At 65.9% G+C, this 26,297-nt stretch overlaps 2 protein-coding genes and 1 long non-coding RNA gene across 6 annotated transcripts in view; 2 read left to right on the top strand and 1 right to left on the bottom strand.

Moving 5' to 3' along the window:
- Nucleotides 1-908: 908 nt before the first annotated feature.
- Nucleotides 909-11,827, bottom strand: PAIP2B (poly(A) binding protein interacting protein 2B). The gene is made up of 4 exons (XM_083832787.1): nt 11,732-11,827; nt 5,993-6,147; nt 3,440-3,616; nt 909-2,677 (listed from the first exon to the last, which is right to left on the bottom strand). The coding sequence occupies exons 2-4, from the start codon at nt 6,137-6,139 to the stop codon at nt 2,621-2,623; spliced, it is 381 nt and encodes a 126-aa protein (XP_083688913.1). The 5' UTR covers nt 6,140-6,147; nt 11,732-11,827; the 3' UTR covers nt 909-2,620.
- A 650-nt stretch (nt 11,828-12,477) lies between these two features.
- ZNF638 (zinc finger protein 638) overlaps nt 12,478-26,297 on the top strand; it is a 54,677-nt gene continuing 40,857 nt past the window's right edge. For 2 of the 3 annotated variants that reach the window (XM_083835010.1, XM_083835009.1), the window contains exon 1: nt 15,721-18,689. In XM_083835010.1, coding sequence (XP_083691136.1) covers nt 18,229-18,689 — 461 coding nt within the window. In that variant the 5' untranslated portion in view covers nt 15,721-18,228. Of the gene's footprint in view, nt 12,642-15,720; nt 18,690-26,297 lie in introns of those variants that run through there. The other variant, XM_083835011.1, reaches the window with a different exon arrangement.
- On the top strand, nt 21,779-26,292 carry LOC310899064. Of its 2 annotated transcripts, XR_014583959.1 has the most exons (4): nt 21,779-24,487; nt 24,619-24,775; nt 24,912-24,967; nt 25,102-26,292. It is a non-coding gene; the product is annotated as an uncharacterized lncRNA (long non-coding RNA). The 2 variants fall into 2 exon arrangements; XR_014583960.1 differs by having other exon boundaries at nt 24,912-26,292.

Genomic DNA, 26,297 nt, shown 5'->3' with positions numbered 1-26,297 from the left:
TTGAAGTAAGCAGCACGGGCTCGTGCCTGAACTTACAGCACCAGACCAGGCTGCCGCTGCCTTCCAGGACAAACGGCTGCGATCAGCACTTCTCCAGCTCTTAACCGAGGTGAAGGGGGGAGAAACAAATCCCCAGGCCTCCCAGCGCTGCTGCCCTGCAGTGGCCGTGCCTCGGGTCCCGTGGATTTCGGACGGGCCGGGCAGGAATCGGCCCCTCCAGGCTGGACGGGAGGTGCAGGCGCTCTCCGTGGGGCTCGTCCTGCTCCGGCAGCCGTCCCGTCGGGTTGCTCTGCACAGACGTCCCTGTCCAGCAGCAGGACGAGCCCCGGGCAAGTAGTCCTGGAGGAAGGCACAGCCCAAGGGGGCTGCCCTCTGCCCGCTTCCGCGCTGGGAATCGTCTCCCCTGCCTTCCCCAGCTGGGTTCCTGGTTTGGTTTGTTTTTGGTTTGGTTTGGTTTGGTTTGGTTTGGTTTGGTTTGGTTTGGTTTTCCCCTGGTGCCAATTCCTGGCCAGTCCCAGCCTGGAGCCGGGTCCTGCTCCGCTCCTGAGCCGCCTCCAGCAGAGGATGCTGAAGCCAGCGCTGCGGAGCGGGTCCAGGGGAGGGAATTTAACGCCGCGGGGCCGGTGGAGGGGGAAGCAGCGGCCAGGAGCGAGAGGAGAAAAACCCTCTGAGCATGTCGAGCCGCCTCGCTGCTCCACGCAAGCAAAGTAATCACGGGCGCGTGGCTCCAGCCCAGCTCCAGCAGCACTTCGCAAGTGGCGAGCTCATCACCACTGCTGCAGGTCTCGGATCTGCTGACGGTGAGAAGCAAATCCTCGTGGGGACGGGCGGTGCTGGGCCGAGGCGTGTGATGGAGCTGGCGCTGGGCAGCGAGCTTACCCAGCCTCCAGGGAAGATTTCTGCACTGCTCGATTCAAAAAAGAGTTTATTTTTAATAATGCGTTGTCCGAAATTTACAGCACGTCATCGGAAGGTCATTTTGTTCTTTGCCTTTTTTTTTTTTTTTAAGAAATCAAACAGAAACCAGAAAAAAGGTAGGGGGCAAACACCGAGCCACAGCTCCAACAGAAGGCTGCGCCCACCCGCCCTTCCGACACCCCCCCTGCAAGCGGCTCCGGCCCCGCGGCGCTGCGGACACCAGAACGCAGCGAGTGGAGCAATGCCTCCGGCAGCGGTGCTCAGCTCCAGGCAGCGGTGCTCAGCTCCAGGCAGCGGTGCTCAGCTCCGTACCGCCGTGGGGACAGCGGGGCCGAGCACCCCGAGCTGCGCCCGCCGTCCAGCTGTGCGCTGAGCGGTGCTGAGCTGCCCGGGGGGACCAGCCGCCCGCTGCAGCTAAGGCCATTAGCTTCCATCTCTGCAGCCCCCGAGGGATCGGTAATCCCCCCCCCCCCCCCAATTAACCGGTCTGTTTAATTAAAGGGAATACTGGAAGTAGCTGCACCTGGGACAGCCCGGCCGGAGCAAGCCCCCAGCGGTGCGGTTGCCTCGAATGCCAGCCTACGGGCACTGCGGGCAGCACGGGGACGCTGCCCTCACCCCCTGCCTGGAGCTGTGTCCTCACCTCCAGCCCCAGAAGCAGGCTCAGCCCTCCCTCGACCCCAAAACTGAGCCCTGGAGGAGGCGATCTGCTCTCCGAGGGGCAGCGGGGGGGGGGAAAGGGTCCTGGGAGATAAAAGCCCATGGCTGGCACCCGTGGAGCCTGCAGGTGATGGAGGGGTCCTCCCCGTTACAGGGGGTCCTCCACGTTACGGGGGGTCCTCCCCTTTACAGGGGGGTCCTCTCCTTTCCAGGGGGGTCCTCTCCTTTCCCAGGGAGGCTGCTTGAGACCAGCTCAGTGCCGGCCCGCTCTGCCACACGCCTGAGAAGGGGCTGCGCTCAGTTCTTTTTGGATTTATTTCGACGAGAAACGAAGGTAGAGACGCTTCAGGGCCGCGGCTTGTAATGCTGGGTAAGCTCAAGGGTCGGGGGGGGACATTCTTCAAGGAGAACGTGTTGTATGGCAGAAGCGCTTCCCCCCGAAGGCGGGCGGGGGCCGGGGCACCGGGTTTCCCCCCCGCAGGGGCGCCCAGGACCCTCCAAGCAGGCAGGATGCTGCCACCTCCGCGCAGCAGTGCACCGAGGAGCGCTCAGCACCTCTCCGAGAGCTGGGGCAGCCCGCTGCTCGCAGGGAGTCGGGGCGTGCAGCCTTGTAACGCTTCACCCGTCCTTTAGCTAAAGAAATCCCGTCGAACGGAAACACGAGGAGCCCGCGTGGCTCCTGGCCTCGGGCGGGCAGGGACCCCCGAATTGTACCCAGCGAGGGGCCGGGCTCCCCGCCGGCGGGGCCGCAGCAGGCGGCACGGTTGGCCTCTGGAGCAGGAGGGGCGCCGGGCTCCAGGACAGACCTAAGGGCCGCAAGCCCTATAAGCAAAAACCGCCAGAAAAAGTGCTAGGAAGAGTTAAAAAAAAAAAAAAAAAAAGGGAAAAGAAGGAACTGGAAGCGTGGAGCGAGATCCCGCCACGGGGCAGCAGCTCCGCGGCGCCGCAGAGCGCGGTCGCGCCCCGTCCCTCCCGGCCCCCAGCGCCGTCCCCACCGGAGCCGGGGACACGGGGACCCAGTCTGTCCGAAGGCAGCCCCCCGTCAGTACTTCACACCGGGCACGAACTCCTTGGCGTCTGGATTCAAGTTGCTTTTGCTCTGCAAGAGAAGCAAGACGGGGGGCTGTCCACGGCCACAAACGGCGGCGCCCCCCTGGTGAGCGTTGCATCCCCCCGCAGACCCGACCCCGTTTGCAGGGGTGCTGCCGCGGGTTCCCACGCGGACGAAGCCTCCGGGGGCGCAGAGCACCCCGCGGGGCCTCCCCAGCCCACCCTCGCCCCTCGAGGTGCTGTTTAAGGGGCGCCAGCTCCGACGGGTCTGCTCCCAGGCAGGGTTTGGGGGGGGGGATACAGGGGACCCCTCTGCTCCAGCCTCAGCACGGAGCTGCCGGCGCAGGCTGCGAGGTGCCAGCAGCTGCACTGAGCGCCGCCGGCAGCAGAGGGAGGCAAAACAGCTCCAGCAGCAGCTGCACGGCAGCTTTATGTTCCATAAACACGGGTACACCATCGGGTGCTCGGTGCCTGGGCTCCCTCTGGGCGCCCCAAAGAGCCCCAGCTCCGGCCAAAAGGCAGGGACGGACCCAGCGTGCCCGGGGAGCAGGGAACAACCCCGCGGGCGCGAAGCCGCAGCCCCATTCCCACCGCTAAGGGATGAGGAGCTGGGATGTTCGTGTCTTCAGGATATGCCCCGAAACGGGTGCCCCCGTGGCAGTAAGCTCCAAAAAGCACCGCTACCAGCACATCGCCACCAGCCCCTGCACAGACGCCCCGTGGGGAAAACCCCAAGGGAAATCCCCCCCTGCCCAGGACGGGGCTCTGCTCTTCGCCAGGCCTCGCAGCAAGCCCTCTGAGGCCCTCTTACCAGAATGTCCTCCGAAGCGTGGCCGTCGCCGACGGAGAGCCCGTTCAGCTGCTGCTGCAGCTGCCCCATGCCCTGGGGCAGGTCTCGCGAGGGGATGAACCAGTCCTGGTCTTCTTCGTCCAGCATCTCCTGGAAGCAGCGGTCCAGGAACTCCTGCTCCTGCAGCTCCTCCTCCACCTGCCCAAAGAGAGCCGTCAGCAAACTCCCGGGCCTGGCGTGTCCCCTGTGCCAGCCCCGCCTGGCAGAAGCCGACTGCATCGGGACGCGTTCCCCTGCCTGGGGACCCAGCGGTGCCCCGGGGGCAGCCAGAGCAGGCGAGTCCCGAGGGGACAAAACGCTCCGAAAAGCTAAAAGCTCTCCGCGTAGCGCCAAGGCAGCAGAAACTACAACCAAAGTCCTGCCGGGAGAGGCGAGCTCCGTCCCTGCCACAACGTGGAGCAGCCCCGGCCCGTGCCACCCGCCCCTGCCAGAGCCTGCCCGTACGGGATGGCTGGGAAGGCAACCCCAGCAAACCACCCAGCCCTGCCCTCCCCGGCCAGTCCCTTTTTATTGCTTTAAATTACAGCCGGTACGGACAGGGAGCGAGGCAGGGCAGGGGCTGCGCACAGAGCGCCCCGAACGCAGCCCGAGCCCGGGGCAGGAGCGGATTTCGGTGCCGTGGAGCCACCCCTTCAACTCTTCGCTTGGAGCTGGGACAGATTCCCTACAGGAGGTGTTAAAAGCTCTCGCGAGCAAGCGAAGAAGCCCCGAAAGCTGCCTCCAGCCCGAACTGCCGGAGAGCCTCCCTGCACCAGCCTCAGGAGCCAGTTCTGGCCAGGAACGCCCCCCCCACGGCCCCCACCAAGCCACCCCATAACTACCCGCAGCTGGGTTTCCAGCGGCCATCCTGGAAAATGCATTTTCTGCTCACCGAGCGGAGAGAACCCCCCGAACCCACGGCTCTGCCGCCTCCTGCTGCAGGTTGGGCTGCACTAGCAGCCCACCCGCTGCCGGCACAGCTGCTCCTCGCAGCCTGAGCCCACCGCTCCCTTTTTTGCCCTCCGGGCTCTGCTGGCTCCCCGGGAAAGGGAACCTCGGGAGCACGAGCAGGGGAGGGCTGTGCCAGGAAGCCCCGGGGGTTGGCAGCCGCCTGCCCGCTCCGCTTCCCCAGCGCCTGACCCGAGGGAAGCCGTGCGGAGGAGGTGAGGACGAAGCGCGGAGAGCTGTGAGGCGATGGGAAAGTGGCTCCGGGGACAGGCGGCTCTGGGGACAGGCGGCTCTGGGGACAGGCGGCTCCGGGGACAGGCGGCTCTGGGGACAGGCAGCTCCAGCCCCGGGTGGCCCTGGCAGGTACGCGTCCCCTCTCTGCTGCTGCAAGCGCCGTGCCTGCTGTGTCCCCTGCTCCTGCTGGGGGCTGCGCCCAGGCTGGGCTCCGGAGGCACCTCCGGGCGCTCTGGGGGAAGCAGAGGCGCTGTGACCCCCCTGCCTCTCTTTGCAATGCCCTGGGGGCTGCCTGCGGCCCTGTGCCGGCTCAGGAAGCCCCCCCCAGCCCCAACCCCAGCCCCTCCAGGGTGCCTGCCCACGCCCCCCCTGCCCTGTGCTCCCCCAGGACCTGCCGTCCCGCGGGGCGCAGGAGGACAGCGGTGCGCCGGGCCGTCTGATTCCATCACGGCAGCGCTTTCCGAACACGAGCCAAGGAATCTCGCGCGTTTCCACCAGCGCCACTGCTGGTGGGGGCCGGCTGCCGCTGCCCGGCCCCGGCACCAAAAACGCGGGGCCCTGAGTCACAGCCCGGCACGGGGCAGAGCCGCGGGACCAGACGGAGCATCGCCACATGGAGATTTGCTGCTGAGAGCGCTGGCAGAGGGCTGACGAAATCCTGCCTCGGTCACCGGGGGTGTGGCGGGGCCACGAGACGGGGCCTCGCTCCCTCCCTCCCTGCCTGCGTTTTACCAAGGCTCCAGCTTCCCTCCCCGCACCCGGGGGTCTGCAGCCAGAGCTCGAGGGGACGTTTTGGGGGGGGACGCTTCATGGAGGGGACATTTCAGGGAGGGGACGAGGGCTCTGCCTGCCCGCAGCGTGGCTCCTTGTCAGACCCCTCCCCACCACGGACCAGAGCCCCCCGAGCCTGCCCAGCTTGCCCGAAGCACCGGGTGGGCAGCTCTCCTGCCAGGTGCCTGCTCCCAGAGCATCGGGACCACCGCACCGAGACGGGGGCTCCTCCTGCAGTGACATTACCGGCTGCAAGAGCTCGGTGCCGGGGGAGCAAAGCCACGAGCGCCTGCAGGTTCAGAGCCCCGGTTTTACACCGGTTCCCTCTGAGCACGCGGAGGGTGAGCCGCAAGGTACAAAAGGGGTGCACGGTGCTATTGCCGGCCCCGAGACAGAGCCAGCGGGGCCGGCGGCATCGTGGGGTTTTCTGCCCTGCAGCTGGACCCCTGCCCGACACCAAGCAAGGGGGAGAGCTGGGGGGGCAGCCGGGGGGAGAGCTGGGGGGGAGCTTCTCCTCTGCTCTGCCCTCGCCCCCCCTTCACCCCCACAAACGCAGGGCCGGCGCCGCCCTCCCGCTCTCACCTGCCTGTTGAAGTCCTCCTCGTTCTCCATCCACATGTACTCGGCGAAGGGGTTCTTCTCCTTCTCATCGTGGCCGTTCACGACCTGCTCCTCCTTGGATTTGGGGCTGGGCGTCGTGGTGCTGGCGACGTCGGAGCCATTCATCATTCCTGCCTCTGGGAGGAAAGGCACCAGGGGTGGGGGTGAGCCGGGTCCCGCGCCCCCCGAGCGGCTCGCAGGCGGCACGCTTGCCACGAGCCACGTCGGCCGAGAGCGAACGGGGCAAGCGCAGCAGAAACCCCCCTGCTCCAAGGTGAACCCCCCCTGCTCCAAGGCCACGTTTTTCCAGCAGAGGCACGGCGCCGTTCCCAGAGCCTCGCCCGGAAAGCGCTGGGAGCAGCTCCGGGGTCTGACGGTCCGAGCGCACTCGGACACGGCTTCGCGCGAAGGTCCCACCCGCCCGGAGGGTCCCAAAGGGGGGCTGCAGGCGCATAACGTGGGCGTTCTTTCGGGGGAACAGCAGCGAGAGGCAGCAGCCGGCACCCTGCGGGACTCGGGCTGCTCTCCCTGCGCGGCTGGATCCCCGCGCTCCGGCTCGGGGCCGCCCGGCGCCCTCCCTCCCCGTGAGCGCCTCGGTACCCGCGGGCACCCGTCGCTGTCGGAGCAGCCCCCGCACACTCCCGCCGCGACAGCAACCCGCGGGTAGCTGGCCGTTCGGCACGGACGGCCTGACCTCTCCGCCAGCCCGCAGGAAGCAGGCCAAGCCACCCAGCCCTCAGTTATTTATTCGAGACGCACCCCAAGAGACCAGAAGCGGGTTGGCGTCGCGGCCGGGGTTCCAGCAGCACGAAGCAGACCGCCCCCTGGGCCAAACGCTTTGGAGGAGCGCACGTGCGGGGTCTGCGTCCCTGCGCCTGTGCTGTAGGTTTTTATTTTTTGGAGGGCATTTCACAGAAGCTGGCGAGTCAGCCTTCAGTGACGCCTTCAGACACACCAAACGCCCAAACCTTCTGGTTTCAGACGCCCAAACCTTCTGGCAGTCCCAGCGCTCGGTGCCAGCGAGGAGCTCGGCCTCTGGAGGTCCGCAGGGTGCCAACGCGGTGCCGAGACCGAGCGCAGGGTGCGCGGGAGCAGCAGGCGAGCCCAGACGAAGGGCCAGCGTGACGGTGCCGAGAGGCGCCCCGGCAGCGGGGAATTCCTCCCCGGGTTGTGTTTTCCCCTGCCCCGGTGAAGGCCGTGCCCGGAGCCAGGCCGGGGGCAGGCGGGGAGCAGCCAGCGCCCTCCCGGCAGGAGCGCTTCGATCAGCCCAGGGGAGGAGCTGGGCGGGCAGCAGAAATCCGCTCTCTTGTCCTTGCGGATACGGAGGGGTTTGGTTTTTTTTTTTTTCCAGCAGAAATCGGGTCTGGAGGAGGGCGACGGAGACCACCAGCGACGGTGGGAACAAACGCTTTGCAGAGGAGACGTGCTTCTCCCCCCCCGAGAGCCAGGAACGGTTTCTGAGGAGCACCACAGGTGCTCCAGGCACGCTTCATCCTGGTTCAGGACTGTGGGGACGAAGCAGGCGACCTCGCTGAGCCTCCCCGCGTGGCCGGAGAGGCGGAAGAGCAAGGAGGAGCCCAGGTCGGGGCCCCCGTTTGATGCCGAGCTCCTGCCCCCGGCTCGACCGCACCAGTTCGTGCGCTCCCACCTAGGCACCTGCTGCCGAGCACCGCACTACGGTCCCCGCACGCCGTCCCGGACTGGCTGTGTCCCCTTTTAAATGACGCGGCCCCCTTGTTTCGACCCGCGTCGCAGCTGGCGTCGGGTCTGCGCCCCGACAGCTCCGCAGCCCCGGGGAGCAGCGACCCCACCTCGCCCACCAGCGGCAGCCGGGCGGGACACGAAGCACCGCGGGTGCCGCAGCCGCCTCGCGCTGCTCCCGCCGGAGGGCAAACCCTGCCGCCGGCACAGCCCTAAACCGAGCCTCGGTGCCCGGGAGGGGCCCAGCTTTACGGCGGGGGCTCCCGGCAGGACGGGAGGCGCAGCGGGGCCCCCAGCCCCCGGGGGATCCCCGTGGAGCCACCTTTACCCTCAGAGGAGGGAGAAGGGCTCCGTATCCAGCAGGAAAACGACGCCGAGGCCGACGCGATGGCTGCGCCTTGTTAAGGGAGGGCTCGCGCACAGCGGGCAGCCAGGCCTGGCGAGGGGTGGATGGAAAAAACTGAGCCGCAGAGCGAGCGGGGAGGCGCTCGGGTGTCAGGGCAGCGGCTCTCCCCCTCTCCGTGCCGGGAGCGCAGACCCTGCCGGTGCCCGGGGCCGGGCTCTCCGCAGAGAACGCGCAGCTGGAGGAGTGGCACAAGGGAGGAGGCTTTTTGTTGGGTTTATTTGCAGGGTTTTTTTTTTTCCTGAGGAAAAAGAAAAAGCTCCCTCTCCCTCCCCAGCAGCCCCACGCGCAGGCTCCTCCGTAATTTCTGGCCGCAGGAAGGGACCCGGCCCCGGGCAGGGCTCGCGGCTGCGCCACGCGGGGTGCAGGAGGGCGGCGGGGGGGCTGCTCCCTGCCTCGGCAGGCACCAGAGGCGCGGGGCTCGGCGGAGACCTACAAAAAGTGGCGCTTCTGGGACCCTCTGGCGGTGCCGAACGGTGCCCGAAGAGGCTGGGACCGAAGCAGCGTGGCCTCTCGTCACGTCCCGCGGAGGCACACTGGGGAGCAGAGGGCTGGGCGGCCCCACGGGGAGGCGACCTGGGCTTCGTCTCCCTGCCAGGCTTGCAGGGAACCACGAGGGCTTTCGTCAGAGCCGCCCTCAGCAGGACAGGTTTTTCAGGAGGACGGGGAGAAGCGAAGCCGACAGCTCGCAGCATAAACAGATCTTAACAGCAGAGCAGCCGCACGGCGCCGGCGCGCTCCGGCCCCTTCCACCCCAGGCAGGTTTCGCACACCCAAACGCGGTCGAAAGCCCCGTTTCCAGCCCCTCCACCAGCCTCGAAGCCCCCCCCGTGGCTTCACCGCGGAAGTTTCGGAGATCCCCGGGGGCCCGGAGCCACGCCGAGGTGCTCTGCTTCGCTCCGGAGAGGGGCAGGCGGCCGGCGGCGGCCCCGCAGACGCGTTCGGCTTCGGAGCCCCCGCGCCGGGCTGCGAGCGGAGGCGATTTGCTCGCCGGCCACCCCGTGGCCTGCTCGAGGCAGGGAACAGCCCCTCGGAGGCACTGTGGGCGCTCGGTGAACAGCAGGCGAGGCTTTGCGGCGGCGCTGCTCCCAGGCTCGGCCACGCAGAGCCCCGGGGGGGCTCCGGCCTGGGGGTCCCGCTGCCCCCGCGGGGCTCCGGCAGGGACAGGGGCTCCCACCGAGCAGCGCCGTGCCCAGCGCCGTGCCCAGCGCCGTGCCCAGCGCCGTGCCCAGCGCCGTGCCCAGCGCCGTGCCGCCTTCCCGGGGCACTTTTCCAGGCAGGCTCGGCGCGTGCGTTGGGCCGCGGGCTGTTTACCCGAGCGCAGCCGTCCCCCGTTGACACTCGCCCAAGTTATGCGCGGCGCCGCCGCCGCCAGCTCGCTGCTCCCAGCCCTGCTGCTGCTCCATTACAGGGGGAAAAAAAAAAATAAAAAAATCGAAAATCTGTGCTCTTGGATAGCTTTTTTTTTTTTTTTCCCTTGGAAAATGAAGTCGATTTCACAGACGCAGCCACGAGCCCGGGCCCCGGGAGCTCCCGAGGCGCACTCAGAGCACGCGGGGCGCCCGCGGAGAGCTGGGGCCGTGCCCCAGGACGGGGGGCGCCGGGCCCGGGAGCCGCGTGGCGGGGGCCGGGTGCTCCCCTGGCGCGCCCCCGCTCCGCTTCGGTTTCTTCTCCTCGCGGCCCGGAGCTGGGGCGGAGGCCAGGCGAGCTCCTTTCCTTTTGGGAGAGGCACTCGGACGGACACGGGCTGGGAAACCGGAGCTCTGCCGCCTCGCGGGGGGCTCGGCGCCTCGGTGCCAGCTCTGCCCCCCCCGGAGCCGTCCTCCCCGCCGGCCGAGGGGCGAGGGGGGCGGCGGAGGAGGGACGGCGAGGTGCCGCAGCCCCCCGGGGTGCTCTCCGAGGCGTCCCGGTGCCGGCGCGCCTGGCCCTGGCGCCCCGCGAGCCGGCAGCTTCGCCCCCTGCGCGGGGGAGGCCGCCCGGTGCGCGTAACGCACCTGCCCCAGCTCCGGCAGCACCCAAAGGTGACCGATTTCTTCCTTTTTTTTTTTTTTTTGAGGATAACGAAGCGGAGACCAGGCAGGAGGCAGCAGCGCACGGGAGAGCCCCGGCCAGGGCCCGGCCCCGTAACGCTCCCCAGAGCTCAATGCCCCCCGTTTTCCTGAATCCCCCCCCCCCAAGTTTGGCTCAAATCCCGCCATTTTTGGGGCATTTTACACGCGGCTCGGCCACGGCGCTGAGCTCGGCGGGAACAACGCGGGACGGCCGCCTTGGGAAAACCAAAAAAAAACCTCAGCGGTGGTTAAAGGAGAGGGGAAATTCCTGCCCGGGACCGGGACCGGGGCACGGGGCAGGGCTCCGGGGGCCGACACGCGGGGCTGGGGCACGGCCCGGCCCGGGGAGCCTCGCCCCGAGCCGAAACCCGGCCGGAGCGGGACGAGGAGAGGGGGAGGCGGTGGGGAGCTGGGGCCGGGCTGGATGCGGCCGTCCCCGGGGGCATGGGGCTGGTATTACCGGGGCTCCGCGCAGGGGTACCCGCTCCGTCCCGGCGGCCCTCACGAGCCGCGAGGAGCCACCACCCGCTACCCGCCACCCGCCGGGGTCCCGCGCCGTCCCCGTCCCCCCCAGCCTCTGCTCCCGGTGCCCGGCACCGCTCCTGCCCCGCAGCGGTTCCCCCCACGGGGACCGCGTCCCGTTCCCGTCCCCAACCCCGGGGACAACCCCGCCGGCACGGCTCCCTCCCGAGCAAGGAGTCCCCAAACCCCCCGGCCCCGGGATTAACAGCGCAACGCCCCGCAGCGGGGACACCGCGTCCCAGTGCCACACGTCCCATAGACGCTGCTTATGGGGCCGCTGCGGTCCTCTGCCCCTTATGGGGTCCTTGGGGTCCTCTGCCCCTTATGGGGCCATTTGGGTTCTCTGCTCTTTATGGGGCCACTGGGGGTTCCCTGCCCCTCATGGGGCCGTCGGGGCCCTGTACCGGTTCTTTACGGAGCCGCCATGGTCCCAGAACCCCCCCAGCCCACCCCCCCCCGGGACACCGCTCAGCCCCCGCTGCCCCCCCGTGTCCCCAAACCCAAACCCGGTGCTCCCGGGGGGGCGAACGGAGCCGACCCCGCACGGCGCGGCCGTACCGGGGGGGGGGCCTTTATCCCCCCCCGGCCGTGATGCCGAACCCCTGGGCAGGCACGGGGGGGGGCCGGGGAACGCCCAACACCGGGCGCTGCAGCCCCGGGGGCACCGGTCCCGGCCCCGGGACGGCCTCCGACGATGGCTCCCGGGAGGTGACGGCACCGGGGGGGGCACCGGGAGGGCACCGGGAGGGGGGGGCTAAGGACTTTTTTGGGGGGGTTTTGGACGGACGTACCGACAGACCTCCCGTTACCGGCGCCGTTAGCACCGGGAGGGCCCCGGGGACCGGGACCGGGAACCAAGACCGAGAACCGGGACCGGGACGGCAACCGGGACCAGGGGACGGCAAGCGGGAACCGGGACCGAGAACCAGGACCGAGAACCGGGACCGAGAACCGGGATCGGGATCGGGATCGGGATCGGGACCGGGACCGGGACCGGGACCGGGACCCCCCGGACGCGGCACCCCCTGCCCCCCCCCCCCGTACCTGCGGGGCCGCCGCCGCCGTCCGCCGCCGCCGCCGCCACCGGGACCCCCTCGCCCCGCCCCTCCGCGCGCTCATTGGTCCGCCTCCGCGCCGCCCGGCCAATGAGGGTAAGGCGAGGGGGCGGTGCTTAGGGAGCGAGGGGCGGAGTCAAGTCGCCGCTCGATGCGATTGGTCAGCGGGGCGCCGAGGGGGCGGGGCGGCGGGGGGACTCCTGCTCGCCGCGCCAGCCGCCCCGCCTCCCGCCTGTGCCGCCGCGCGATTGGGCGCGCGGATTCGCGTCCTGGCCTATGGGGAGGAGAGGCGGCGAAGCGCTGCGGCTGATTGGCCGAGCGCGCGGCGCCCGATTGGCTGCCCGCACGCGCGCGCCCCACGTGGGGCTCCGGGAGGACGGCGGGGCGTGACCGAGGGCAATGTAAATAACGCCCCGCCGCCCTGATTGGCGGGGGGGCGGCGCCCAATGGCAGGAGCCGTTACAAAATATCCGCGGGGCGGACCTGTTAGCGAGCCGCCGGTTGGCGGGCAGCGGGTAAACACGGCGGGGCGGGGCGGGGCGGGGGCTGCCGGTGGCGGCGGCTGTCACGTGGCGGGCGCGTGGCACCGGGGCTGCCCCCCCCCGCCCTCCCCGGGGGTCGCCCCCCCCCGAGGGGGTGACCCCCGTGGGGGGGGGGCAGCCCCTTCCCCGGTACCCCTCCGGTACCCTCCCGGTAACCCCCCCCCGGTGCCCCCCCCCCCCGTCCCCAAGGCGGAGCCAAGCCCCTCTCGGCGGCGCTGCCGCCCGCGGGCCCCCGTTGCTCCCCTCCGAGATGCCGGCGGCGGGCGGCGGAGGCTCCGCGTCCCGGCAGCGGGGGCCCGGGACCCCCCCGGTTCCCCTCCCGGTTCCCCTCCCGGTGCCCCTCGACCCGTTCCGGCGGTGAGTGGGAGGGGACCGGAACGACCCCGGAGCGGAGCGGGGCGGGGGGGGGGAGGGCGCAAATTCCATCCCCGCTGCACGTCCCCGGGGGGTCCTGGGGGTTTACCGGGGGGTCCTGGTGGTATACCGGGGGGCACCGGGGGATGGGGATTATCGGGGGGGGGGCACCGGGGGATGAGGTTTACCGGGGGGGGGGACCCCCGTAGGAAAGGGTTCACCCCGTGGGGGTTCGCAGCACCGGCTCCGGACCCCCCAGCCCCGTGCTGTGCCTGCCCCCGGTATCGGCCCCCGGTGCCCCGTGGTATCCCGGGGGGGGCGGCACCGGGGGATGGGGTTTACCGGGGGCGTGGGGGGGACCCCCGTGGGGACGGAGTCACCCCCCCGGGGGGCTCACAGCACCGGACCCCTTGCCCCGTGCTGTGCCTGCCCCCGGTATCATCCCCCGGTATCATCCCCCGGTACCCGGTAGGGGTCCGGGGGGGGGGCGAGGTGCCCGCCCCCCCTCCGCTGCCCCCCCCCCGAGGTGGCACCGGGGGCACCGGGGGCAGTCCCGGGGTGCCTGAGGGCTCCTTCTATGGCCGGGCGGCTGCTGCGGGCCGGTAAAAATAACCGCGGGGCCCCAACCGGGGCGGCACCGGGGCGCTGACACCGGGGGGTCCGTGGGTACCGGGTGTCCCCCCCCCTCCCCGCCGTGTCCCACCGGTGGGGCTTTGCTGCCGCGGCATCCCCCCCCCCCCCCCCCCGGCTCCCCATTTCTCCCCGCAGCCCCGTGGGTGCCGGCGTGAGCCTGGGGGACCGGAGGGGCCCATCCCCGCGCCGCGGGGTTACCGGCAGCCCCCCAAGGTCAGCGAAGGCCGGCGGGGGCCTGGCCGAGGCCCGGGAATGTCACCAATGCGCCGGGGACACGGGGACACGGGGACGGCTCGTCCCGGCCCCAGCTGCAGCCGCAGGAATTTTAAATACAGCCCCCGGGGACGCCATGGGGACACCGGGGGCCCCGTCCCGCGGGGGTGGCAGCCGGCAGCCCCCCGCGCCCCGTCCCCTGCCCGCCGCCTCCTCCCGGTTCCTGCTTGGGGCCGCTGGCCCCGGCTTCGGGTGCGCCTCGCTCCTCTCCCCTCCCCGTCCCGCTGGCGTTTTGGGGTGGGTTTGCGCCGCTTTGGGGTCCGCCTGGGCCCCCGTTTCGGGTTGGGACCTCGCCACGCTGAGCGCTGGCTGCGGAGCAGGCCCCGAGCTGTCGGCCCTTCCAAAACGTCCCTTTTAGTCCCCAGACGTTCCCCTGCGCCACTCCTGACTGCACCGAGCAGGATCAGGCCCTTGGCCCCGGCCGCTCTGCTCCCGGGGGGGCACCGGGGCTGTGGGGCACGCGGGGAGGGGGGCGCGGCGGCCGTTTGGGATCGCTGGGAGGAAATTGGGGCGTCCCTTGGAGCTGCTGGGCGGGCGATAATCCCGGCGCCCGGCTCCGCAGCGGCGTGGCCGTCGTCCAAGCCCTTTTGGGACGCGCGCGAGCTGCTCTCCCCCGGGGCCGGAGCGGTGCCAGAGGTGGCACTCGGGGGGCAGGACGTGGCACCCGAGCTGCTGGTGGCGTGTGGCTGGGCGGGCAGCGCCGGCACCAGTGCTCCCAGTGCTCCCAGCGCTCCCAGCGCTCCCAGCACCCGCCTGCTGGCACCAGCCGCCGGCCTCGCGCCCCTCCGCGGGCCACGCCACTGAGTTCATGCCGATGGATTGGTGCCGGGGGCAGCAGGTGCCGGGGCCGTCCCGCGTCTCCTGTTGCAGCCACGGCCGTGCCCTGGGGTGCAGCAGGGGGCACAGAGCCCGGGGCTGGCCCCGTGGCGCTCGGGGCAGGAGCTCGGCCGCTCTGCGTGGGGAGGACGGGGCGAGGACGGGTGCTGCGTGTGGCAAAACCCAGCCGCAGCCCTGGGAAAACCCCTGGGGGGTTGGGGGCGGGCGGTTCGCTCCTCTCCTGGGGCAGCCGCCCCGCTTCCCGCTGTGACCGTGGAAGCGAGGTGAGCTCCCGGCGCTGGATTGATGCCCTGGCAGCATCAGCAAACCCCCCTCTGCCTGCTGCTGCTGCCGGCGCTGCTCGCACCTGAACCAGGCTTTCATCTCCTCGCAACCCCAGCTATCTCAGTTTGTTCCCATTGCCCTGTTTGCGCGCGTGGCTTCGCCTGTGCAGGCTGCGGGGCTGCTCCTGGGTGCCCTTTCTCCGGGCATTGCTGCCTGAGGCCACAGGAAGGGCTCAGGATCCCTTGGCAGCCGTGCCGCCACCGGCACGTCGCAGTGACCAAGACGCAGTGCGGCACGTCTCTGGCGAGAGGTTTTGAGGCTCGGTACCCGAAGCGAGCAGAGCATCTCCAGCAGGAGCCAGGGGGCAGGTGCGGCAGGAGCAGATCGAAGCGGATCCACCTCGGTCCCACGGATGATCCGTCCCCGAGAGGCTGCGAGGCGCTGGCTCGGCCGTGCAGGATCCGTCCCGTCTGCGGCGCTCCCAGCTCAGAGGCACCATCTGCTGGGAAACCTCCCAGCCCGGAGCCACAGCTGCTGCGGGGCGCAGGAGCCAGCCGAGACCGGAGGAAGCGCGTCTCCCCCAAAACAGGCTGGTTTTGCCCCAGAGATCGGGCCGGGAAAGCACCACCCCGCTGCTGGGGCCAGGAGCAGCTGCAGCACCCGTACAGACCCGGGCTCCCAGCCCCGTGGAGCTCCCCTCCCCAGGCTCGCTCCTGCCAGTTTTCAGGAGGAGCGCTCCCGCGAGCTCCTTTTGCAGCCTTTTGGGTGGTTTTCAGCGGCGGGGGGAGTGCGGGGACCCGAGGAGGCTGCGGTGGGGTCTGCGGGTCCCCTCGATGTGGTCTCCCCCATCCGCTGGGGATTTTGGCACCCCGGTGTGCGTGGCACCCGCTCCTGCCAGCCTCCTTTTTGCTGCGGGTGCACCGCGGGTGCTCCTGGCGGTGCAGGTGGTGGCCAGAGCTCCGTGAGCCCCAGCACCACCGTGCCCGGGCTGTGGTTATCCCACCCCGCTGCCCCCAGCCCTGGCTCTCAGCCCTTTCCCGCACGGTGTGATGACAAACGGCCCACCCGCGGGCACACCGCTTGCCTCAGAGGGATCGGACCTTGAGGGGAAGCCCCCGAATTCCTGCCCCCCCCCTGCACAGCCCCTGCAGGACAGCCAGAAGCAAAACCAATCGCTCCCGGTCCTGTCCCACGCTGCTGGTGTCAGCCCAGCGGCTGGGAAACACGGACACGGGGCCAGGCTTCGCCGCGTGGCGGTGACGGGGGAGCAGCTGGGAGCCGGAGGATTTTGTCCCCCTGCCAGATCCCGGCCTGACAGCAGGAGTGATGAAGGCAGCTTGGGGTTACGTGGAAGGGAGGGAGATTCCTCGTCGTGCTTGCACACGCACACCCCTTGTCTGTGCTTTCAGTGTTCAGGATGAGCGTTTATATGCTCGTCAGCCGTGTCACCTCGCGGTTGAAGCGATCAAACCCACTTCCAAGGGTGAGGCCTGGGAAAACGTCCACGCTGCCCTGAACTTGAGGTTATTCAGCGTTATACGCACCTCCCTGTTTGCAGGGGCAGCGTCTGAGACGTAGCTGTGGCCAGGACAGGGTCAGACTTGTCTGAAACTCCCGCAGAGCCGTAAGACTTGTGTCCCTTTGCCTCCTGCGCTTTGCATCTCACGAATTTCGCAGCAAGCAGAGCCCTGCGGGTGGCGGCGCCCCTGGCAGGAGCGGAGCTGCTGGGGACGCGGCCGGAGCTGGTGTCAGCACGGCAGGGGATGGCAGACAGGTTCGGGTTGTGTAAGCAGCCTACGTGTTTACATTCCCAAAGGTCCCGGTGCTTATTTAATGTTACCCTCTTAATGATGCCTTTTAAGACCACGCTTCTGTAATTGCCACTGGATGTTGAGCAGAGGCTGTGGCTGTCAGCCAGGCCCAGCGTGCCTGGTGGCTGGCTGTGCACCCGCAGGGACGGGGCACCCCTCTGCAGACTGCTCCCCACGCTCACCCCACACAACCAGGCACAGAAATCATCCTTTTCTGCGTGTTTTCCTCTCATCACACCCCCTCTTGGTGCTTAATCCGCGCCTCCTCTCGCCCTGTTCCTCCCTGCAAAATCTCTTGGCCTCTCTCCGAGGAAGATCCCCTCAGCTAGGAAGGCTTTCAGGTGATGGAGGCGAAAAGAATTTGGCTCTCAGAGCCCTGCCTCCTTTGTGCTCGGAGCTCAGCGTGTTGTGACTCAAATTCAATTTCTTATTTTTGGCTGTAATGTTTTACAGCTGTCACGGCAGCACCATCCACAGGAGCAGCACAGCAGTGCTGTGCAGGCTGAGCGTTCATCTCGTCTTTTGTTTATAGAGCATTTGACCCAAACGGTTCTTTCCCAGCAAGATGTTTCAGCCTCCCAGCAGGTTCTGGGCAGAGTCTGCCTTTGGGAGGCTCCTAAAACCACAGACAACTCTGGCAGAGCCCAGTGGTCTCGCCGTAAAAGCTGAACCTCTCTTCTAGTCGACAACCAGTTTCCCCTCCCAGAGGACTTTCTCAGTGAGGACCATCGTGCTGGCCTGGGAATGGCAGAACAGACGCAGGCACACGTCGAGTAATTTAGCTGCAAATTCGATTCCCAAGCTTAGGAATTACGGCTTCCACCTCCCCCAAACGATGCCGTGTTTTTCCACTGCCTCGCTGTGCTGCGGTGGGAGTAAGGAATGCCTGTGGTCTGTAGAAGGCACGGGCTGCAGGGCTGGATGGCTCCAGGCGCGTTGCAAAAGCCAAGAACATTTGGAAGCCTGACCTTTAAAGGTTTCCAAGCCTGATGTGCTGGAGAGGAGCTGAACAGGTTTGGAGACAAAGACCAGCGAGCCATTTCTGTGTCAGCCCAGCTTTGTCAGGAAGCCCAGCGCCGGTGAATCATTCCCGGTGGCTGCACGCAAGGCTCCTGTGCTGTCCTGAACTCAAGTGATGAGCCGGGTGGGCGGCTGCCGGCTGCCACAGGCTCCGTGTGAGCAGACGGCGTGGTTTTGGGCAGGGCTGGTCCCATGCCTGCTTTGTACCGTGCGTGCTTGGTTGGGTACGGTCACCGTGACGCAGCAGCAGCGTTTCTGGCTGCCCCTGTGGTTAGGTTTGGCATCTGATGTGGTGTTTTTGGGACGTAACGTGGCAGCTCTCGCAGGCACCCTGCCTCCTCAGAGCTCCCTGCGCCCAGACCTCGCCAGGCTGCCCCCAGCGATGGGCCCTTTTGGGCTGTGCGGTCAGCACCAAAGCTACAGGTTGTGGTTGGTTAATTGGGCTTGGTTAATTGTGTTTGGGTAATCGCGCTTGGCTAATTGTGCTTAGCAAACAATGCTTGGTTAATTACGTTTGGGGAAGCGAGTGTATTAGAGGCTCCAGCCTGCTCCCAACTACCAGGCATTAACGCTGCTGCTGCTGCAAAAAGGAAGCACACAGCCCAGGGAGCCTGGGTGAGTCAGAGCCTCAGAAGCCTCAGGCTCTGTGCCTGTGTTTATTAGGAAAATAAGGACAGGCACTGACTCCTCATCGCACCCAGGGCACCTCACGAGCGCCTCACGGCCGCTTGGCGCCGCCACCGCGCACTAAGATGGCGGCCGCGGCGTGCCGCTTAAATAGGGAGGAGCCCTCCCGGCATGCCCTGCGGCACCAAAGGCGGGTCCCCCCCCCCAGCCACGCTTGGCACATGCGCACTCCTCCTCAGGCTGCGGGAGCGCGGCCGCACATGCGCACTGCGGGCGCCATGCCCTCACCGAGCGGCCGGCCGCTCCGCGGCCTCGTGTGCGCTGTGCGCATGCGTGCCCGAACTAGCGGCCGCGCTCTGCGCCTGCGCAGAGCCGCAACGGGAGCGGGGGGGGGGCAGTGCGCAGGCGCAGTGCGCAGCGCCCGCCGCTTCCCGGCCCGCGGTGCGTCCCCGGTGCGGCCCGGCCCGGTGCGGCCCAGCCCGGCCCGGCCTGGTTCGGCCCGGCCCGGCCCGGGGCGGCGGCGGGAGGAGCGGGGAGCGGCGCGGAGCCGAGCCGAGCGGCGCGGCTGGGTTGCGGCCTGCCGGAGGTAGGCGCTCGGCCCCCGGCCGCCCCCGGGCTGAGGGGAGGCACAAAATGGCGGCGGGGGGGGGGCGGGGGGAGGACCGGGGCCGGTCAGGGCCTCCTGGGGCCTCCTGGGGCATGCCCGAGGCGCCCCCAGGCGGGCGGCAGGGCCCCGGCGTTCGTCTGCCTGCGGCCGGGGTCCCGGCACGGCGGCTCCGTTGCGTTACCGGGCTCAGTGGTGCAGCCCGGGTTTATTTACCTCACGGGTGTTACCGGGGGAAGGGCTCCGGGCGGTGCGCTGCTGCCCTTCGCCTGCTCCCGCCCCGGTGGGGTGGGTTTCGGTGGGAGTTCAGGCCGCGAGCTGAGCCCCTACGGGCAGCGCTCTTAAAATAAACCAAGGAGAAGCTGGCGTTGGGTTCGGGGACAGGGGCTGTGGTGTAACAAGCGGCCCCTGAATGAGGGAACGCGCCCGCTGGGTAACAAAAGAGGTCGGTTTTCGGTGCCAGGTCCCTGGGGAGCCCAGACCGCAAGGTTCACGTCTTCTGGCACCGCACGCCGAGGTGCTGGGAGCCAGCTTCACCGGCCCTCCTCTTGTGAGTGATTTATCGGCTTTGAAGGAGATAAGGGTTGCTTGGAACTGGTAAAAAGAGATGAAAAAACAACTAAATTCTTTCCATTTCAGGCACCAGTGTAATCTCTTATGTAGGAAGCTCCAGATGTTTGGAGATCTGACTGTTTTTGAAGCTTAGACACGTCCCACTTCAGTGTGTGTGCCCAGTTCCAATAGAACGTGCACCCAGTTACAACTTTAATACAGCAGTGTAATACTGTTCAATTTTTAATTTATTTTTCTCCAGGGTCATTTAAAAAACTATCTAAACGAGTCATTAAAATCTATTGTGTTTTAAACCAATGTGGGCGACTGTTGTTTTCTTTTGTAGCCCATTCCTGACAGTGAAACACGGGGCCAGCTTTGGGCTGTGTTCTCCCCCCATATGGGATCGGTCGTTGGGCGTTTTGGATGTGAGGTCTCGGAGGTTGTGAGCTCTTGAAGAGGGTGGATATAGGAGTGAGGTAATTATTTTCCCTATTGAAAAGGCGCTCCTCAAGGGCAATGAGCATCTTTGATTGCTTTTTTGTCCAGTTTTAAAAGAAAAATCTGCCAGAACTAACGGAACAATCGTGCAGTTTTGAAGGGCGGAGGACATAAGGGGCAGACTGATGTCTCTCCTTTTCCAACTCGTACAACAAGTGATACAACCGAGCGGTGTTTGTCCAGGGGTGGGGTTCCAAGTGGCTGCAAACCCTGCTGCTCCCTGCTGCACGGCTGGATTGCTCTTCCTTCTTCTTTTTCCCCAAATATCTTACCGTTTGTGTTGGGGCTGAGTTCAGTGGCCCTAACGTACCCACGCTAACGTGCACAGAAGAGCTCCGCGTTCTGGTATGAGCCGGGGAGAACACCGGAACGTTTTCCCAGTGTTTCAGATTTAAAGGCAAATAAAATATCTCATTTCTTCGCCATCAAGTTAATTATTTTGTGTGGAGAGGTTTTTAAAAAGAAGGTCTAGGCAGAAGTGTTCCTGTTTGCTCTGTGTCTAGGGGACTCCCCGTCAGGTGTGCAGAGCTCCGTGTGCCTCAGGGCTGGTGCACGTGTGTCGATGTCTGTGCGGAGAAAACAGCGTGCAGGGGTTGTGGTGCTCGGAAATTTGATGTAGAAAGTAAAAAAAACTCCCAAAGGCCGGTACTTTGCTGCTGCCAATATTCAATAAAGGTGCTGGAATGACCTTTTTTTGGCTTCTTTTAAGAATTACTTGGCGAAACCCTTGCGCAGATTTATTTATTTAATTTTTTGTCTGTGTTTGGTGCACTGAACCTGAGGAAGGCTGGGACGGAACCTTTTGGGCAGGTTTCAGTGAGCGGTGCTGTGCGTGGCGCTGCGTCCGGCCGGGCTGCAGCTCCTCCTGGGCTGTTTTTTGGCTTCCCGTGGCCGTTGTTCGGAGCCTGGCTGTGCGTGAGCCTGCCTGCGGGAGCTGACCGGGAAACGCCTTGGCTTCGCTGGTGCTTTTTTCCCCCTCTTTCCTTCACCTCCTAGACTGCTTTTCCCTTCTGGCCCCTGTGGCCAGGGCCCACGCAGCGCAGTCCTGGTGGTCGCCAGCCTTCTTCCAGCCGCCCCTCGGCTTTTTGAACGTCCAGGTGTGGCTGAAGGGTTCGCCCCGGGGCTGAGCCTGCCTGGCACCTTGTTCCTGACGGCGCCGGCAGCGCCTCCGCCGCATCCCGCTGAGCCCAGCGGCGCAGGTCCGGCTCCCAGCGGATCCTCCGCCCTCCAGCAGCTGGGGATGCGCAGCAATGTGCCCCGAGGCGGCCGGCTCCTGGGTGGCACGGTGCGCGGGAGGGCTCGGGCAGGAGCCCGGGGAGGTTTTCACCTCCTTCGGCCTGGAAGGTGCTGCCAGAAGAGGCGTGGGGTGGGCTGAGGGGGCAGAGCACCCGGCGGGGGGTGCCTTGTGCCTGCCAGAAAGAGGGCACGGCTCCCGACGGGACGCTGACGGCGTCGTGTGGGGCAACAGAGCGGAGGGGGTGTTCGAGGAGGGAAAGGAATAACCCGGACCCTCTGGGAGGCTGCTGTCGGTGTGAAACTGCGAGAGCAGGGGGCCTGCATGAGGGCTCTGGCTCTGGAGGCTGCAGGGGAAGGGTGGGTGGGTGTCATCACGTCCCCGCGGGTCTGCCGCGGCCTCGCCAGGTGAAAAGGAAGGAACAGCAGCTTTCCTCGCCTTGTCGGTGTCTGGGGAGCTCGTGTCCGGGGATGTGACCGGCTCGTGAGCCCTCTCTGTTCCGTCAGCCCCCAGGGAGCTGGTTCAGGTGGGCTCGCAGCTCGTGGCCCAGCAGGAGGTGCGTCGTGCCCTTGGCCAGGGCGGGCGGCGCAGCCTCCCGGGGGCGTTTTATCAGCGAGCTGTGTTAGTGAGCGCTGTGGGGCCTGGCTGGGGCAGCGCTCGGGGTGCTCGCCGCAGTCGCACGGGGCTACGCGAGGGTCACGGGGAAGCGCTTGGCGGCCTCAGGGCTCTCCTCCCAGCTGGGGGTGGCCGGGAGGCTGGGAGGGGACGGCCGGCACAGCCAACGCGGCGGCCCGGGGGCTGCAACTACCGCGGGACAGCTCGGCCATAAAACCGGGGCAGAGGAGCACGGAGCGGGGGCTGCTTTGCGGCTGCCGAGGTCGGGTGCGCTGGAGCCCGGCTGAGCGGCCGCCTTGCCGCGGCAGGAGGTGGGTGAGCGCCGCTGCTCTGCTTGTGTTTGTTTTCCTCTCTTACCGCTACTGCTGCCCTGTGGCTTGCTCCTTGTGTGCTCCAGGCGTCCTCCTCCCGTTCAGGATCGCTGCCGCAGCTGGCCGTGGGGCACACCCTGGGGGCACTCGTTTCAATCCCGTGTGCTCTGGGTGACCACCGGGGCTGCGCGGCGCTGGCCCCGTGGGCAGCGGGGAGCTGTGCCCTGGCGCCGGATTCACCCTGGGGGCCAGGACAGACACGGTGAGCGCAGGAGGGGGGGCACCAAGCTGTGGCTTGCGCGGGAGGAGCGAGAACACCGCAATTGACCGGAGCTGGGGCAGGCTGCCCGCGGGCTCGCTTCCCAGTGCTGCCGAAGAGGAAAACACAGAGGCAGGAGCGGATCTCAGGTTAGCGCCTCAGGTTTCCGCAGCCTGTTCCTGAATGCGTTTGGGAGGACGTGTGTTAGGGCAGAGGTTGGACTCGGTGACCTCGGAGGTCTCTTCCGACCCAGGCGGTTCTGGGCTTCTGTTCCGTGTGCTCCTCGGTAGGTGTGTGGTGGTGCCGCCTGGGTGCGGCGGGCAGCGTGGCGCAGAGCCGCGTTCCTCTCGCGGGGCAGCGGCCGTTTCGGTACGGGCGCGTAGCTCTGGAGCAAAGCAAGCACCAAAAGCCGAGTTTGATCTTTAGGCTGTTACCGTGCCCGCGGTTGGTTCGGTGTTTCTAGGGCAGCAGACTGACTTGGGCCAAACTCGAATTCCTCCCGTTTGGGGTTTGTTTGATCCAATGCAGCCGGACCAGCAGAGGTGGAGGGCTCCAGTTCCGACGCAGTTCGGGTGGCGCTCCGCGTGCTGCTCGGTGCGCTTGCAAGGAGATGGGGGCGTTGCTTTCGTTTATTTTCCCTCCGGTGCTGGCTCCCTGCTACCCCGTGTACCCGTGTGTTCACCCGGGTGCGTGCCGCTCCAGCCGTGCGGGACGCCGTGCTCGGCACCACCTGCCCGTGGGAGGTGGTGAGCGAGTGGCCGCCTTTGCTCTGCCCCCCTTCACCTCTCGTGTCTATCTCAAGCCCTCATCTCTCGCTTCTGCCCTTCCTCTCGCGCCGGGGAGCGAGCGCGTGGGCGCTCGGCTGCTTGCCGGGGTCAGCCCCCCACGCGCTTCCAGCGCCCCGCTGCTGGGGCAGGCGTGCGGCCCTCTGGTGCTCTGTAGCTAGCGCGTACCCAGGAAATTCGGTGCCGTTGACAGAGACAAAGCAGCAGAAAGTTGTCCTTGCAGTGGCTGTGCTAGACTGAATCTCCTGACAAAGCCTCTCCTGTGGCTAGAGGGAAGAGCAGCCGCCACGATCTTCGTGAGGTCCCACTGCCAAACCTGCAGCTTCAGCCTCGTGCTGTCTGGGATCGATTTTTGTGTTGCACGGCTGGCCTGGAGATGTTGCCGCTGTCCACAGCTGACCACTGAAACGGCTTCAAGATGTACGCACCTTTTTTTTCCCCCCACCTTTGACACTAAGAGCTTGACCGTGGCAGTGCTGAGGGATTGCAGTGGTGCTGCATTTCCCTTTTTCTTCCCGGCAGCGCTGCTGGTACGTGCCTCCGGCTGGTGCGCCCTGTGCCCTGGCACTGCAATTTTCTGCCTCTCGTTATCGGCTTGACTCCAGGTTGGTTTAGTAAATTGTCGCCTTCGTTAACATCCCTGCCTGGTTCGCTTCGCTTGGGTGGCTTTAGCCACGCACGGAGAGTCTGTGAGCAGGCTGGAGAGCTGAAAAAGGGAAGCGGTGAGTTATCGCTGAACGTGCGCTGAGGCTGGGGAGATGGAACAAGGCGCGGCTGGGCTCCTGGCTGCTGCCGCCACGGGAAGGGCTCCTCGCCCGGAAGGTCGCTTCTGGTGTGGTTCTGTTTTGGAGGCTAAGGTAGCGGGTCCGGGGTTAGCAAGCCCTGAACGGCGTGCAGGATTTTGCGTGTTGCTTCTGGGGAAAGTCTCATTTTCACCATCTTGCTCAGTTAACACCTCTGGTCTGGTACGCTCAGCAAGGCCACTCTTATGCTTTTAGCATGCTAAACGAAGGGCCTCCAGTCACTTTGGAGTACTATCGCTAAAACAAAGTCGGAAGAGGTTATTCTCACATTGAGCTGTAGAATGCTTGCTGAAAAGCAAACTAAACTCAAGCTGTTTTGCTTTAAAATGTTTTATTGCAGTAGTGCTCCACGGGGTGAAGCGAGCCTGCGCCCGTTTCCCCATTGCGCACAGCCCTGTGCCTTAGGAGTTTTCTGGAGCGATAACTTTAAAAATTGTCCCAAAGCAGAAGCCGCCTCCTCCTGGCATTTGCTGCCAGACTGACCGTGCATTATAGCAGTTGGCTTTTGCTACCTGCCGCTTCCCAGATCCTCGTTTGTGGCTCAGTTAATTGCCTGCTGAGGGCCGAGAGGTGTGTGCAGCCACGTCACGCCGCGAGGTAGCGGCGTGGGAGCGTGCCGGGGCTGAAGCCTGCAGCGCCTGGAAGTCGCAGTGACGGGAATTCCGTTCTCGTGAGCTCCTGGACATCTCCCCTGGGAGCTTCCCGACCCACCGAACTCAGGTTCAGTTTGCAAAGCTGCACGTTTATTTTTAAAATGTTCCCTGTCCTTGTTCTGGGCGGCTCTGATATTGTTCTCTCCAACTGCTTTCCAAATCAATTTGCTGAGAGGTTGTTTTGTTCTTGCCCTGCAGTGACGAGAGTTCCAGAGGAGAGCAAACTGAAAGGCAGGAGGTGACTTCGGGGTTGTTTGCGTAATGCTCTGTTTTGAAATGGTCTCAAACGGACTTGGCGGGCCCAGCGGCTACCACTGAACTGCGGTGCAGTTTGCTGCGGGAGGGGGAAGATTTGGTAAGGAGCGGGGGATGAGAGGCCCCGGCTCTGGGGTTGCTGTCTGGTGGGGGTGGGCTCCTTCACGTGTTTCGTGGTGGAGAAGGGACGTAGCTAATGGTCCTGTAGCTGCTGTTTCTTCTTGGTCTGACTTCAGGTTTTCCTTGGTTGAAGTGAAATAGCGGGATGGAGCGTGAAACAGTGAACGTACAGGTAGGGACAGGTCGCAGGAATTCATCCTCAGAACGTGAAACTTGCTGCTCGTGCGTGGCTCACCTCTCCCAGCCTCCAGCTACGTGCGGGTTTTGAGTTGGGCTTCTCACACTCCACACCTGCCGTCCTTGCAGAGAGCAGTCCTGAGAGAGGCGCCTCCGTTCCCTTGGAAAACTGCCGTCAGGAGTCAGCTCAGGGCAGGTTTCGCCTCAAGGCCCGTGGAGGAGGTGGTGTGGGCGACACCAGGGCCTCGACGCGGAGCGCGGGGTTAGGGCTGGCTGCGCCTGCGTGCCCGGCGCTCCTCTGCTTAGTGACAAGCTGCTGCTGGAACTCGAACCGAGCGCGCTGCTGCAAGGCAGCGGGTTAGCCGGGGCTGGGGGGCTGCGCGCTGACAAGGGCTGGAGCGAGGACTTCTTGGGATCGATTCTGCCGTTTGGGGGGCTGCGAACGCAGGCAGAACCGGCAGGTGAGGCACCTGGTGCTGATGAGCGCGTGTCCGGAAGGCAAAGCCCTGCGGTGTGTCAGCTTCTGTTAGACTGGCGTCGCTTTGTCCTGTGCTCCCTACTTTTGTGCGTGCCTTACTGCTTTACAGGATCGAGTCCTCGGTGCTTGCAGCTGAAATAGAAGGAGGTGGTTCCCACTGCCACTCTGCTGGTTTTATTCTTGAGCACAGCTTCAGTTCTGAAACGACTCTGCACCTTTTTCTTTTGAGTTGTTTCGGTATAAGATCGTGCCTTTAACATCTGCGAAATGGAAATCTTCCAGACACACAGCTCAGACGCTGTCACACCCGCTGAATGCTTGCAGGATATTGTAGTTTGCCCGTGGGGATCGCTGTGGGAGTGTCCCCCTGAACGCTGTTCTGCTGTCTTCAGCTTGATCCCACAATAACCAGACGCCCAAGCTGTAACCGCTTTGAATTCTCCACATAATGATTTCACTTACAAGTCATACTTGGTAAACATTGGGAGAGGGTTTTAAGACTTTGGCTTACTGCTCCTAATGTAGCTCCAAATTTAAATAGATGCAAACTGTTCTCAGCTGCGGTGTCAAGTCTTAGACAATGCTGTTGAAAGAATGTCCTCGCTAGGTGCGTTATCTGTGACATGGCACTCCTTGGGTACAGCTCGTTTGCTTAACGGCTGTCTGTTGGGTAAGACTGTGCAGCAAAAGGTTTTGTGCAACAGGATTTCGCGTTCAGAGAGTACCACTTAAAGTGTCCTTAAAGTGCTGTTGTGTGAGCTCCCTTGCTTTTCTCCCTGGTTATAGAACCCACTGCGTGAAGCAGGTGAAAAGATGAAACAATCTAATGCTTGTCTTTTAACTTTCA

Source organism: Anser anser, assembly GCF_964211835.1.
Source record: "Anser anser genome assembly, chromosome: 4".
NCBI classification, from domain to species: domain Eukaryota; kingdom Metazoa; phylum Chordata; class Aves; order Anseriformes; family Anatidae; genus Anser; species Anser anser.
This window is presented reverse-complemented; position numbering and strand designations above follow the sequence as displayed.

Coding starts and splice junctions, on each gene's coding strand:
- PAIP2B (XM_083832787.1), bottom strand. CDS start 6,139: ATGATGAATGGCTCCGACGTCGCCAGCACCACGACGCCCAGCCCCAAA. Junction 3,617..5,992: donor AGGAGGACTTCAACAGGCAG/GTGAGAGCGGGA, acceptor CTCTTTGGGCAG/GTGGAGGAGGAGCTGCAGGA. Junction 2,678..3,439: donor ACGCTTCGGAGGACATTCTG/GTAAGAGGGCCT, acceptor CTTCTCTTGCAG/AGCAAAAGCAACTTGAATCC.